The sequence below is a fragment of the Rattus norvegicus genome, chromosome 9 (genome assembly GCF_036323735.1).
Source record: "Rattus norvegicus strain BN/NHsdMcwi chromosome 9, GRCr8, whole genome shotgun sequence".
NCBI lineage: Eukaryota > Metazoa > Chordata > Mammalia > Rodentia > Muridae > Rattus > Rattus norvegicus.
This window is the reverse complement of record NC_086027.1, coordinates 20,890,626-20,905,661: the sequence shown is the minus strand read 5'-3', so window position 1 is coordinate 20,905,661 and position 15,036 is coordinate 20,890,626. Positions and strand designations below refer to the sequence as shown.

Genomic DNA, 15,036 nt, shown 5'->3' with positions numbered 1-15,036 from the left:
TATGTAGCCTTGGTTGGCCTGGAACTTACTATATAGACCAGGCTGGCCACAAACTCATATACATCCATCTGCCTCTGCTTCCCGAGGGCTGGGATTAAAGGCATATATTACTATATATATATATATACACCAAAATAAATAGAAAAATTAATGAAGCTCATTGAGAAGTCACCCCTCTTGTGATATCCTCTGATTTGGGAATGACACCTTTCTTGAATGTTTGTAAGATTTGACCTATTTGCTGTGGTGTAGGTGAAGGCTAGCCCGATGTGTAGGTGAAGGCTAGCCCAATGTGTAGGTGAAGGCTAGCTTGGTGTGTAAGTGATAGAACTGAACTTCTACTTGAAGAGCGAAAGTGGGGCTGGGGATTTAGCTCAGTGGTAGAGCGCTTACCTAGGAAGCGCAAGGCCCTGGGTTCGGTCCCCAGCTCCGGAAAAAAAAAAAAAAAAAAAAAAAAAAAAAAAAAAAAAGAAGAGCGAAAGTGATTTAAACAATGAGGAAGAGGTGATACTTCACTCATCACAGAGTCCAGAGGTAGCCTCAGGACTGGATAATCAGTACCTCAACAGTGTCACCCAGGAGAGAGATTCATTCAGGTAACCCACTAGGCCCCTTTCTCCATTGCAGAGGTGGCAGAGGCTGCCCCAGCATCCCAGCAGAGTGGTTAAAGCATAGCTTTGTGGTAGCATTTCTCCGTGATCCCTTTGGGAAGCTGAGGCAAGAGCATTGCTGGCCTGGGCTACATAACGAGCATCTGGTCAGTCAGGGCACAGAGCAGAGTCCTGTCTGAGAAAAGCCAAAACAGAACAAACGGGTAAGGAGTATCAAACACACCTCATCTGGAGTTCTTACCTAGTTGCCCAGCAGGTGGGAAGCCATGGGTTCCCTCCCAACAGTGCATAAGCTGGGCATAGAGAGGCCTACAAACAAACACACGCATGTGCAAACACGTGCACATTTAAAATAAAATAAAACAGCTCTAGTGTAAAACGGCTCAGTGGGCAGAGGGCTTCGGTAGCCCGTAGGATGCTCTGGGTTCAGTCCCCAGCATTGTATAAACTGGTCATGGTGGCTCTTGCCTGGATTCCCCGAATTCAGGAGATGGAGTCAAAGCAGTCCTAGGACGTCTTCATCTACAAAGCGAGTACTTGAGGCTAGCCTGGGCTGCATGAGACCTTCTCTGAAGTACAGCACTGAATATAGCTATCTCAGCTTTACAGCAGACACACGGCAGTGTATTCCTGCAATCCCAGCGCTGGAGAGGCAGAAGTGGGATGACCATAGGTTTAGACCAGAGATGTTCACGGTGAGGTCTGGGCCAGGTAGACCGGGCAAGACTTGCCTTAGGAACATCAGCAGTTTTTCACTGAACAGATTCAGATTCCGTTTCTGATGTACACACCCATATCCATCTGAATATCTTGAATATGAGGCTAGCTATACCGGGAGAGTTCTTACCTAGGCGGTCATGGTACCTGTCACTTCAGTGTGGCAGCCTTCTTCTGAGTGCCAGGCACCACGACTGCTTAGTGGCTTGTTCTGTGGGAAGCTATCGTACCTACCCCAGGGTCTGTCTATAGAAGCCTTCAACCGATGACGGCTGGAATCTCAAGACGAACATCCTGCCTCATTGTGCCTCAGTTACAGTCACTGTACAGACCGCTGTAGGCTGCCATGTGGGCGCTGGGAATTGAACCGGGGTCCTCTGGAAGAGTAGTAGAGTAGTCAGTGCACTCTTTTGTGTTTTTTGTGTTTTTTTTTTTTCTTTTTTTCGGAGCTGGGGACCGAACCCAGGGCCTTGCACTTGCTAGGCAAGCGCTCTACCACTGAGCTAAATCCCCAACCCTGTCAGTGCACTCTTTTGGTTCTTTTTTTCGGAGCTGGGGACCGAACCCAGGGCCTTGCACTTCCTAGGTAAGTGCTCTACCACTGAGCTAAATGCCCAGCACCTTGTCAGTGCACTCTTAACTAACCCCACCCAGTCTTTTTTCTTAAATTTACATTTTATTTATTTTTCTGTGCACACGTGTGTGAGTGTGAACATGTGGATCCTAGGGGTTGAAATCAACATGTTGTCAGGCTTTGTATAGAGCCTTCTCACCAGCTCCAGAGTTTCTTGATCAGTAGGGAAACCTCCCGGGAATCGGGATGCTAGTCAGGACTTTGGTTAGTAGTAAGACATTTCATTGTGAAGTGGGAAGAAATCCTTTGTGTGTTGTTTTGTCTTGTTTGTTTAATATTCTGTCCCACAGAACATTATATACAGATGTCATTGGACAGTAAGGACATCGTTTATTTGTTTGCTTATTTTTGAGACAGGGTCTCACTAAGTAGCCCTGTCTGGCCTGGGACTCACTATATAGTCCAGGATGGACTTGAACTCACAGAGATCCACACACCTCTGCTCCTGGAATGAATGCAGGGACTAGAGACATGAGCTAATATGCTGGGCCAGAATGTAACTTTGTTTGTTTGTTTGTTTGTTTGTTTGTTTGTTTTTCAAGAGAGGGTTTCTCTGTATAGTTCTGGCTGTCCTAGAATTCACTCTGTAGCCCAGGCTGGCCTCAAACTCACAGGATAGCTGAAGATGATCTCGAGCCGAAAACAAAATTAGATTTATTTATTTGCTGATTTATGTACTTGCTTTTGTTTTGAGACAGGGTTTCTCTGGTGTAGCCCAGGCTGGCCTCGAACTCACTGAGATCTGCCTTCCTCTGTCTCCTGAGGGTTGGGATGAAAGGTGCGTGCTGTCACACCAGGCTAGCGGCCTTTGCTTTTAAAGGAGTAATAATTATTCTTTTTGTTCTTAGAGACACATTTTAGCTCAAGTCGGCCTGGAATTCACTCCATAGTGCAGGCTGACCTTGAACTTGGAGAGATTTTCATATTAAGATTCCAGGTCTGTGCCACCAGGCCCCGGTTTGTACAATGGTGTTATTTCTCGATTTAAAAAAATATTTTTATTTTATGTGCCGGGGTATTTTGCCAGCACGTGTTTCTGTGTACATAATGGTGCCTGTGGAGGATAGAAGACAGCCTCAGACTCCCTAGAACTAAAGTTACAGGCGGCCATGTCAGTGCTGGGAATTGAACCTGAGGGCCCTGCAAATGGCAGCAGCTGCTTTTGACTGCAGAGCAGTCTTTCTAGCCCTTTAATTTCTCAATTGTGGTGTTATTAAAAGTTATAAAAGGGGCCATAAAAGGACACGTGTTCTTGGCATACAGGAAGCCCTGGGTTCAGTCTCAGCCACCGTCATTATGCTGCTAGTTGTAAATACCCATACCCAAGAACAAATTTGGCTTTTTAAAAACCATAATCACAACTAACTGGTGTCCCACCCCAACCCCCCGCTGTGGGCCTGGGGATTGAACCTAGGGACTAAATGAATTCTGGGTAAGTGCTTTCCCTCTGAGCTACCCCCAGCTCAGAGAAGGGTGCGTGAGAGAGTGTGGGGAGGATCATTGTTACTACAGATGTAACCTTTTTTTTTTTTAGGAGGACAGATCTCACTATTCTATAGTCCAGGCAGTCCTTAAACCTACTGCCATCCCTCTGCCTCAGGAGGAGGAGTGCTAGGATTCCAGGTGTGAGCTACCATGGTTGGTTTAGAAACGACCACATTTGCATGTTCCCTTTGCCCTGGATATGTGCAAGATACTTTGAGCCCTTTGGTCATCAAAACACCCCTGTAGGGTACGGACTTGGTTATTACCCAACTGGACGGGAAGAGAAACAGACAAGCGAGAACCGGTAGATTTCGAACTCACTCCAGAGTTGTGTCCGCCTTCCTCACAGTGCGTCTGAGAGTTACTGTGAGGTGATGGGCCTCACCTGTCACTCTTCCCCTTCTGGGTCTCAGTTGGAGAGATCCGACGATAAAGAGGTGAGGGAGTGGTAGGAGGAAGGAGGCTTGGTATCCTTCTTCCTCTGGGCTTTCCCCCTGGCTTGTGACAGTTACATTCCAGCTGTCCTCTAATTTACCATTTCATTGAGTAACTTGGTAATTGGATGCTCCTGGCCTGAAGCGCCTTGATTTACTCCCGCTGGTTATCAGGATTCTCTTTCTCCCTCTCTTTCTCTTCCCCTCCCTCTCTCCCTCCCTCCTTCCTGCCCCCTCTTTCTTCCTTCCTTCCTTCCTTCCTTCCTTCCTTCCTTCCTTCCTTCTTCTTTCTTTCTTCCTTCCTTCCTTTCTTTCTTTCTTTCTTCCTTTTCTGTAGTTTTTGTTTGTTTGTTTGTTTTGTTTTGTTTTTGAGGCTGAGTCTCACCTAGACCAGGATGGCCCTGAACTTTTCTTCTCTTCCTTGCTTCAACCTTCAAAGTGTTGCGATGCCCACTGTGAGCTACTACCCCCAGTTTTGCCCAGTTTCCTGCAGTGCTGGCATTGAACTTGGGGCCTCTTGCTTCTTTGTTTAACACTCTACCCACTGAGCCTCATTCACAGCCCTTGCCTTGTTGCTTTGTCTTCTTAGTTCTGCTCTTCAAGGGGCAATGATGGTGAAGCTGATCGGTGTCCCTCTCCGGAGTCCCACTGAGGGGGCCCTCTGCTACCTCAGCAGCCAACCTTTATGTAGCTGGCCATCTCCTTGGCCCTGGAGGCCCCAGACAGTGCGGCTGTTGACCAGCTAGCTATCCAAGAAAGCTATTCAGCTGTCTCTGGGTGCTCTTTCTCAGTAAATCAACAAGGAATCAATCAATACACATCCCTGGGACAGCCCAAGAGGCAACAGGATTGAAGTGGTTAAGAGCTGGTCCTGGCTGGTGCTCTCAGTTCTTGGTGGCACAGGACCCCTCTCCCCTTTCGAGTTCTAACTCGGCGTGTTTAACTTTCTCAGTTCCTTCATTCTGTCTTCCAAATTCTTGTATGTTTGCCCTGGAGATTTGGGGTTTCTCCCTGTTTGAAGACAATTTCCTCACTTTTCTCCGATGGATGCTGCATATTTCCATCGATGGTCCTAACTCAAAAGGCAAGGCTTTCTCTCCTCCTCAGTTCATCTTCCTCTTCCCGGTAGCTCCCTTCCCTGTTTGTCGTCCCCCCCCCCCAACTCTTAATAAAATGGTCTTCAAGCTTATTAAATAAAAAGAAGCCATGGGGTTAGAGAGGTGGTTCAATGGTAGAGCGTACCTGCCTAGCGCGAACCCCAGCATCTATTTCTCCTGATGTTCATGTCAGGGCATGAACTCTGGAGCTAAACTGGACTGCAGCCTGCTTCCAGCAGCTACTAGCTATGTGACCTCTCCAAGGCTACCTAGCCAACCATTCTAACACCCAGCCCCTACTACAAAGGAGCAAAATAATATACTTTCTGCAAGGCTGTCGTGAAGATAATATTATTTATTGCATCTCCGATATGTTCAGTTCTTGCCTATAGTATGTGCACGTTACTGTTGTTGGCGCTCACAGCTGGTTGATGTATCCGGAGGATACACGGCTACACAAGACTTTGTCTCTGCCCTGCAGGACAGGAAGTTTGGTGGTGCATTCCTGTAATCCAGAATTTGAGAGGAAGAAGCAGGGAGGGGATTGTTGCAAGCTGGAGCTATTCTCGTCTACCTAGAGTCAAAGCTACAGAGAGTTGAGCCTATAAATGTCAGAGCCACATAGTGAGACCCTGTGTCATAAAACTAACAGAACCTCCATTTGGGTAAAGCACGCAATCGGGAGGTAAAAGCAGGGAGATCAGATCCAGCCTCGATTATATATTATATTCAAAGATAGCCTGGGTCACATAAGACCCTGTCTCCAAAAGTGTCCCCTCCCCAATTCGTTAAGTGCACAGCTTGGAGCACAGGCATGGTGGCACACAGTTGTAATCCCAGCACTTGGGAAACTGAGGCACGAAGCAGGGGAGTTCAAGGTCAGCGTGGGCTATAAAGTAAGAAGACACTTTCTCAACAAGGAAAGGAACCACTGGGGCAGTGACCTGTGACGGAAGTAATCCCATCATGCCTCCTCCTTCTTGTATGAGAATCTACCCCACAGATGCGGAGTCTGACCCCTTGCGCAGTGCCTGGGGTGTAGACGGCTCTCAATGCTTACACATTGTTCGTTGCTTTTCTAGAGCTCCCTTGGGCTGAGCGGAGAGAGGAGTGTCTGGTGGGTGGGCTTCCTTCTTTCTTCCCCTCCTTTCCTCTTTCCCATCTTTCTTACCTATTACATTCTTCTTTTCCTCTATTTTTGTTTTTCAGACATAGTCTCGTGATACAGCAGCTCTGGCTAACCTAGAACTCCATGTAGACCAGGCTGGCTTTGAACTTAAAGGAATTTGCTTGCCTCTGTCTCCAAAGTGCTGGGATTAAAAGGGTGCTCTTCCTCCCTTCCTTTCTTTTGAGTCCCCTGGTATGGATCTGGCCGGACTGGAATTCTCCACGGGCCTCCTACCTTCTCCCAAGCATTTGATTACAGGCATGTGCCATCATGCCCAAATCTGCAATACGCTGATCTGTTATTGTTATTGTTTTGTTCAGAGACAGGGTCTCATTCTATAGTCCAGGCTGGTCTGGAAACTTACCATCGTTCTGTCAGCTCTGAAGTCCTGGTATAAGAAGCATAGGCTATTGTTATTTGGTGTGGTTGCTTTTTGCTTTTGAGATAGAATCTTATGTAGCCCAGGCTGGTCCTGAACTCATTAGGAAGCCAACAGTGACCTTAATCTTTTGATCATTTCTAGGTTCTACAGTGCTGGGGATCGAACCCTGGGCTCTACAACCTCAGCTACATCTGCAGCAGTTTCTCTGTCTCTGTCTCTGTGTGTGTATGTGAGAGAGACAGAGAGAGACAGAGACAGAGAGAGACAGAGAGACAGAGACTGTCAGTTTCATGAAGTCAGGCTGGCCTTGAAGTGCCTGTATAGTGGATCATGGCATTAGCCAGGTTATGAGATTACAGATTTGCACCACCACATCCAGCTCCAAATGGCTTTTAATATGACCAACACTGCTCATACCTCCCCTGGAGCAATGCAGTGTCCCATTCAGCAGACCTGAGAAACTGCATTTCTTCTTTTACTTTTTTTTTTTTTTTAAATTGTGTGTGTGCATGCGGGGGCGTGTGTACATGCTACAGCAATCGTGTGGAAGTTAGAGGACAACTTATGGGAGTCGCTTTCTTTTCTTCCACCATGTGGGTCCCAGGGACCATACTCAGATTGTCAGACTTAGTGCGGGGATGGTTTACCCTGAGACACTGAATCGGTCGGAAACTACATTTCCGCTCAGCTCCCTCCTGCTGCTGCTGCTGCTGCTGCTGCTGCTGCTGCTGCTGCTGCTGCTGCTGCTGCTGCAGCAGATCTGCGGAATTCGTTGAAGTAGACTAGGTTCTAAGCCACGTTTCCCGACAGACTAACAATGAGATCTTTGCAGCTACTACTGTGCTTCTATCTGCAAAGTAAAGCCCAACTCAAGTCCATTCCTAGAACCCACTTGAGGGGAAGAGTGACCCAACTACGTACGCAGTTATTACCACATTCCCTAGAGCATTGAAATAGGACGCATACGCGAACGAATAACTTTTGGCGACTAGTTCTTTCTTGGGTGGCTAGAGTCGCGACAGGGCCCATTGATGGGGAAGAGGGCACCCTCCCAGAAAGTTCTCTCCACCCTCTTGGTCAGAAGGGACCCGAGGGCCCGGAAGCCTGCGGGCCGGAGCCCAGCGGACCAATGGGGCTCCGGGGAGGGAGGGAGGGTATAGCGCCCGCCAGCCCTTTCCGTCTGCGGTCCCGCCCCTTAGAACGTTGTGACGTCGGAGCATTCCACGGTTGCTACATCGTCGCGAGGGGCGGGGCGCCTGTCAGGGAAGCGGTGCGCGCGGGTGGCGGGCGGGCTGGGGCTTCTCCGCACAGTGCCAGCGCCAGCGCCAGACCCGCCCGCACCCCGCGCTCTCACTCACACGCGTCGCTTCTCCTAGGACTCGCTAGCCCGCACTCCTGCTCTCACCCGTGAGCCATAGCAGGATGGAGCTGCTGTGTTGCGAGGGCACCCGGCACGCGCCCCGGGCCGGGCCCGACCCGCGGCTACTGGGGGACCAGCGTGTCCTGCAGAGTTTGCTCCGCTTGGAGGAGCGCTACGTGCCGCGAGCCTCCTACTTCCAGTGCGTGCAAAAGGAGATCAAGCCGCACATGCGGAAGATGCTGGCGTACTGGATGCTGGAGGTAAGGCCCGGACGGGTCCCCTCTCCTCACCCCACCCCCACCCCCGGCTCTGGGCAAATTGAACTTTCCCTGTTCGTGCTTCCCGATCCCGACCACAATCTGCAAGATGCTTTGACGGCCCAGACTTACAGGGGCCTGGCCTTTTCACACAGGCACCCTAACCAGCTGCCTGCGTTCTGTCCCTTTCCTTTCCCCAACCCTGATCGGCTTCTTCTGTGACTGCCAGCCACTTGGCACTGTAACTAAGCTTCACTTTGGGTCGGGAAAGCGGGCTAAGGGCCACTTTTTCCCCAGTGGCTTTTCTCGGTGTCTCCTGCTTCCTTCCTCACCCCGTGCTCTCTGGAGAGCGCGTTTGGAAAACCTTGGGCTCGGCCGCCTTCGCCCCAGAACTGGTTCCTGTGTCTGTCGCGGGGTTCTGTCGGGGGGGAAACTGGTGGGTGGGGGTGGCGCGGGCTCGGTTCCGGTCCACAGGGAAATGAAAAGTGCGGGAGACCGCGGCAGGAGTTCCCTCCCTTCCCCCTGGGAGTGTGTGTGCAGTGGGTGGCGGTAATGAGGGTAAGGTCCCAATTCTCTCTAGGTGACCCTTACGTCCCCCTTCCGCTCGCCGTGGGGGAGGGGAGTCTGGAATCTTTCGTGAGCATGGGCTTCTCTGTTTTACACCCCCTACTCCGGGGTAGGGAGGAGATCATGCAGAGGAAGTGGGGGGGTCACCTTGGGGAGGGCACATCCTCCTCGGTTATTGATACTTGTCGTTCTAAGTTTATCCCTTCTTGGTTTATTTTTTGCTCCACATTCCACTCTCCCTCCGCCCCCCCCCCCCGCTGCCGCCCATGCTGCCGTGTTTCACTTGGTCCTTCCCTAGCAATGACTCGTGCGCCCTCCCTCAGGTGTGTGAGGAGCAGCGCTGCGAGGAGGATGTCTTCCCTCTGGCTATGAACTACCTGGATCGCTACCTGTCCTGCGTCCCCACCCGAAAGGCGCAACTGCAGCTTCTAGGTACCGTCTGCCTGTTGCTGGCCTCCAAGCTGCGCGAAACCACGCCCCTGACTATTGAGAAGCTCTGCATCTATACGGACCAAGCTGTGGCTCCCTGGCAGTTGCGGGTGCGTGCAGAATCCCTCCCCCCCCAAAAAACAACAACAACAACAACAACAACATACTATCGCCTATGTACTAGTAAAAGAAACACCAAGCTCACCCCCTCACTCACCAACCCTCCCTTCCCTCCTGCCTGATATTTTGGAAAAGAACTAGGGTGGGACAAAGGCCGTGTAGTGTAGTAGTCATGCTTCAGCTGCAAGCTTAAAACTAAATGAACCCCTTTCCTCTGACTGCAGTGGAGTTCCAATCCTAACTCGTTTTCCCCCCAGATAGCAACAAGTCCAATTGCGGGTCTATACACCAGTACTTTGCCTCTGGGTTTACACAGCCACCCTGAGTTATTTATTGGCAACAGCAGGGTATGTCTGCACACCCCCACCGGAGTGGAATGTGCTTCACGTGGGGGAGGGGGCTGCCTTGCAGGAGTCTTTATCCCCGTGTGGACTTTGTGATGGAAAAGCCTCCCGGAGCTGATTAAAGCCAGGCCCTGATTGCTGGAAGGAAGCACCGAGGTGTTTTCATCCCTTTGCCTCCTATCCCCAAAGACACAGCCCCTTCCTAACCCTCCCTTTCTTGTCTTCCTTCTGAAAAACTGGAGCAGCTGCTCTGGGCCAGTGGAAGAGTTTCTCCCTTTGCTGCTCAGCCAAAGGCCAGAGCTGAGACAGACAGGGAGCTGAGCTGCAGCTGCTTCCGATGTGATAATGATGCTGGTCCCCTTGGCCCTCCCACTCAGACCAAGGGCTTTCATAACCCTGTGGGGAGCTGCTGTCACTCCTGTGGTTTGGGAAGTGGCTCCTTGGGGCCTCTTGCTGGGAACTTGGGCTGGGCTCCTCCAGGCGGGGCAAAAATCGGTTGGGTTCTGCCCTGCCCCGGAGGAGTCTAGGGAGGAGGTGGGAGATCTGCTTGAATCTGGAAGAGAGCATGAACGTCCTCTCCCATAGGGTCTGGGGGAGAGGGTGGGTGAGCTGGCACCTCCCTCCACCTTGTTCTGTGGCTGGCCAGGCCTTCTCTGACCCTGAGAGGAGTCTCTGGGCCCCATCTCCTAGGGAGGAGGGCAGCAGGCAGACTACTGTGATTGGCTGGCTGGGAAGCTAGGGTACTGGGGCCCCTGACTGCTGTGAGTCGGGGAACTGGATTCCTCTTCCTGTCAAGCAACTCTCACGGATGGGAGGCCTGAGTTGGGAATCCGGGAGGCCCCACAGTTCTTTGTGATGAATCTAGTAGTTTCCAGAGCCAGGGAGCAAGATGTTTTTTTGAGGGATTGAGGCTGGGAGGTAGGAGACTTTACTCTTTGTGAAGAGATTAGGGTGGTCTACATGGCTGTGTGTGAGGGGAGTTTTTCAGAATAGGCAAGCCCTTCTCCTGCTCAAGGCCCTGAGCTGTGAGTGGCCTGCGGTCAGAGTTGTGAGGGACTCCAAGAACTCCAGCAGTCTCAATCCGCACAGCGGAGCAGAGGCCCCAGAAAGGAGGGGAAAATTCCGACCAGAGCGCCTTGAAACCAGGGATGGGTTACATGCAGCCAGCTCCTATGTTCTTGGAGTAGGGCTGCGATTTTCATGTCTGGAGATGGGGGAGGGTGTCCACCTAGCCTCAGTGAGGACCACGCATAGTCTTCATTGCCTTTTGGGTGCTGCTCCCTCAGAGGCTGGATGCTAGCTAGCAGAGCCCTGGGTGCGAAATTCAGGCTTCCTTGCCTTACTTCTGGCTCTAGTCCAGGCTGTTTCTGTGGGGTCCTGTAAGACGCCTGGGGCTGACACCTAGGTCATCAGACAAAGAGAGGGACAGCTGTTGCTGGGGGGCCTGGAAGAGGTTGGGTGGGGCTGTCATTTTTACCTCAGTGAGGAGTCAAACCCATGAGTTCCTTCCTGAAATAAAACAATGAAGAAATCCTCCTGTGTGCAACTCGGAAGTGCAACTCAGGCCAGGTCTAGGAACTTCAGATGAGTAGACAGGGGTTGGGGCTCCTCGCCTCCTCCTCCTCCTCGGACCTCTCCATGGTTATGTAGGTTTCTCAGGGGTCATCTGGATTCATCCTGTTTGGCTTGGACTCCCTCGTCCTGAGACAGGACCCACCCATAATGTCCCACAAAGGGGGTGTGGGTTGGGTTGGGCCACCTCCCCTTCGAGGAACCTTAGGAGTGGCCTCATGCTCGTTCTGTTTAAGAGACCTGGCTGCGATGCAGGGTTGGAAGAGATTTCCGAAGCCTGTGGAATTTAGAGTTGGTCTGTTTCAACCCACACCAGCCTCAAATTCATGGGAGGATTAAGAGGGATAGATAACCCATGTCATCCTAGCACCCAGTAACATCAATGGATGCTGACGTGTTTGCCCCCAGATCTTCCCTGCCCCGAACTCATTCCGCAGCACCAGCCCCTGAAGCCAGAGGCAGAACTGTGAGCCTTCTGTCAAATTCTCTTGCCCCTTTGCCAGTCACTGACTCCATGTTCGTTCTCTATCCCCCAGGAATGGGAGGTGCTGGTCCTGGGGAAGCTCAAGTGGGACCTGGCTGCTGTGATTGCGCACGACTTCCTGGCCCTGATTCTGCACCGCCTCTCTCTGCCCAGTGACCGGCAGGCACTGGTCAAAAAGCATGCTCAGACCTTTTTGGCCCTCTGTGCCACAGGTAAAAGCCAACCTGGGGAACTTGTGGTTTTGTTTGGAAGGATAGGTAGTAGCCGGGAGATTGCTTCAATACTCAGAGCTGTGTACGGTGATAATAGTGAGAGGTTACTTGCCTAAGGTCTTCATACCAGGGTTTTAGATAGTCTGTAGTTCCTGACCAGGCGCAACTTGGGTAGATGGAAAGTTTGCTCACATCTCAGAGAAGGTTGGGCTGGGGTAGTGGTTCCGTGATAGTGTGCATGTCTTGGTCAAATTGCCAGCACCATGCGCACACTGAACGCTCTCCTCCCTAGGATCTGCCATTTCCCCATGGCTCTGTCACCCCGTCCACCCCTGGGGATTCCCAGTCTGCTGTATCCATGCAGCCTGGCGTGTAGTAAGGTGTGGTAGGATGTGTAAGATGCCTCTCTTCTCATGGTTCCCTCTCTTTTACAAGATTACACCTTTGCGATGTACCCTCCATCCATGATCGCCACGGGCAGCATCGGGGCTGCAGTGCTAGGCCTGGGTGCCTGCTCTATGTCTGCAGATGAGCTCACAGAGCTGCTGGCGGGAATCACAGGCACTGAAGTGGTAAGTCTCAGGCCCCACTCACAAAAACAGTGCTATTCCCCTGAATCCCCAGCAGAGGGCAGCATCCATCTCCCAACTCCGATTGTATGCCCTTGCCGGCTTCTCTGGCCTTTTATCTCCTGCTCCAGTCTGGAGAGGAGTGGGTGGGGTGACGGACACTTGCATGTAGATGCCCCCCTCTTGGCAAGTGCTGTGCCGCGGCCAGGGGTGGGGGACTTGGTGTCAGATGCAGGGTTGCTCTCACACCCTTGCCACATCCTCTTGCCAGTTTCTGAGAACTAAAGCCCTGATTCCTGGGCTGGGCTGTGGCCTAACCTCCCCAGACTTCACGGTGTGCAGGGGGAGGTCATTCCCTTCTACCTGCCTGTTGTCAGTACTGTGGCCAAGAGTCCCATCAATGGATGATGACCTTGTTTTTTCTTCCTAGGACTGCCTGCGTGCCTGCCAGGAGCAGATCGAAGCTGCCCTCAGGGAGAGCCTCAGGGAAGCTGCTCAGACAGCCCCCAGCCCCGTGCCCAAAGCCCCCCGGGGCTCTAGCAGCCAGGGGCCCAGTCAGACCAGCACTCCCACAGATGTCACAGCCATCCACCTGTAGCTTGGGACAGGCCCCCTCAGGTGGCCACCAAGCAGAGGAGGGGCCCCTGCCACCCCCTCCCTGCCTCTAGGAACAATTCATGCCATATCTGAAGCCCGAGGGGGGCTCTTTTTCCCCTCACAAAGCCCAAGGGGCCAGGTCCTGCCTATCCCCACAGTGTGCACTAAGGGGCTGCTTGGTCATGAGGGTGTCTACATGGCCAGTCAGTTCCTCTTCCTTCCCACTCAACCAGCTTGGCTGTCCTGGGCCATGATGGTCAGAGAGATACAAACAGGTAGAACCCACACACCAGCATTTCTTTTGAGTCCCTCCTCTGTCTGGGGCGCCGATCCTTTCAGTTGCCAAAACGCCCCAGTACCTTCCAAAGGTGTTGTTGCCCCTCGCAGGGTCACTGCATTTGGATCTGGGTCCTTCAGAAATCCCGATAGACGCCTATGAGGAGCCAACCTAGATGGCTGCTGTGTAATCCTACTCCAGCTGCTCTTAGCGGGAACAGCCTAGGCCTTGGCTAGAAGAGCAAGCGCCCGTAAACTGTTGCTTTGCTTCCTGCTATGCTTCTGTGGTTGAGGGTCTTGAGGGTGCTGATGGTCATTTTAATTTATTGCTTTGAATACAACCGTAAGAGGGTACAGTGAGGCCTGTACCCCACAAGTGGTGGTAACCCTGGCGGTTGCTCTTTCCCTCCCCTCTGCTACCGCTTTGTGGCCCAGGAGCTGCTACAGCCTGGGAGGGGGTCCTGCCTTCCTCTCCGTAGCCCTCCAGCTCATCTTCAGCGGGGAGGGTTTAATAGGGATGGATGCCGTGGAGGTGACTGGACTATCCGGAGAGAGGGCGAGCCCCATGGACACAGGTCTTTCCTCAGGCCACAAGGTTTGGGCTGGTGGCCCATTTCTATCATGCTGCCTTAATAAAGATTTCAGAATAAAGCTGGCTCTTGTGATCCCTGGGTTGTAGAGCTGGGAGGCACAAATGAGAGGTCTCAGGCAGAATAAGTACCTTTTCTGGGGAGGGTCAGGAAGGAACTGCTTAGGCTGCATAGGCTGCTTTACCTGGGCACACACACAGATTATAGAGCTGAGGAGTAGCCACCGTAACCCAGAGGGCTCATGGGAAACAGGGATGCAGTTTTATGTAAAACCATACAAAATGCTATACTCCAGCATGGTGGCAAACTTCCCTGGCACACTCAGGGCAGAGGGAGAGGTTCTGGGCTAACCTATGCTACACAGCAAAATCCTGCTGCAAATAAAACCAAACCCCTAGGACCAGATGGGTGGCTCGGCAGCTGAGAGCACTGGCTACTCTTGAGAACCTGGATTTAATTCTCAGCATTTAACTGCAACCATTTTTAACTCCAGTCTTGGGATGTGATGCTGTGCAGGCACAATGCTCAGAATGCATTAAAACCGGATGAATGGGGTTAGGGCGTGGCTGGAAGCACTTCCCCTGGTGAGGAGGCAGCCCTGGCTCCCACTTGAAGTACTGACTGCAAAGAAGCGAATGCCTAGGCTGAGCTAGGTGCAGTTCTCTTCCCATTTACCTAATCTTTCTAAGATGAACTACCGAAGGGCTGGGGATTTAGCTCAGTGGTAGAGCGCTTACCTAGGAAGCACAAGGCCCTGGGTTCGGTCCCCAGCTCCGAAAAAAAGAACCCAAAAAAAAAAAAAAAAAAAGATGAACTACCGAGTAAGCAAATGTCAACTCAATAAACGAACTGGATTGTAACAAACACACTTTTACGGGAGGACTTAAAGTCAGTCAGCTGTGATGCAATGTGAGGGGTTGGTTTTGGCGAGATAGGGTTTCACTGTATACCTAGCAGTGGCTGGCCTCAAATTTACAGGTCCATGGCTGGCTGCTACTAAAATTTCATGCAAATTTTCTCAGGCTATTAAAAAATACAAAGATTGTGAGTCTAGCCTTTAACAGCTGAGCCGTCTCAGGCAGGTGGATCGCTGAGTTCAAGGTTAGCCTGGTCTCCAGATCTAAGTTAGAG

The 15,036-nt window shown here is 51.6% G+C and overlaps 1 protein-coding gene across 5 annotated transcripts in view; it reads left to right on the top strand.

Annotated features, from left to right (window-relative positions):
- Ccnd3 (cyclin D3) overlaps positions 1-13,966 on the top strand; it is a 95,504-nt gene extending 81,538 nt beyond the window's left edge. For 4 of the 5 annotated variants that reach the window (XM_063266666.1, XM_063266663.1, XM_063266665.1 and 1 more), the window contains 5 exons: positions 7,905-8,148; positions 9,036-9,251; positions 11,714-11,873; positions 12,309-12,445; positions 12,873-13,966. In XM_063266666.1, coding sequence (XP_063122736.1) covers positions 7,951-8,148; positions 9,036-9,251; positions 11,714-11,873; positions 12,309-12,445; positions 12,873-13,040 — 879 coding nt within the window. In that variant the 5' untranslated portion in view covers positions 7,905-7,950 and the 3' untranslated portion in view covers positions 13,041-13,966. Of the gene's footprint in view, positions 1-7,786; positions 8,149-9,035; positions 9,252-11,713; positions 11,874-12,308; positions 12,446-12,872 lie in introns of those variants that run through there. The other variant, NM_012766.2, reaches the window with a different exon arrangement.
- Positions 13,967-15,036: the final 1,070 nt, after the last annotated feature.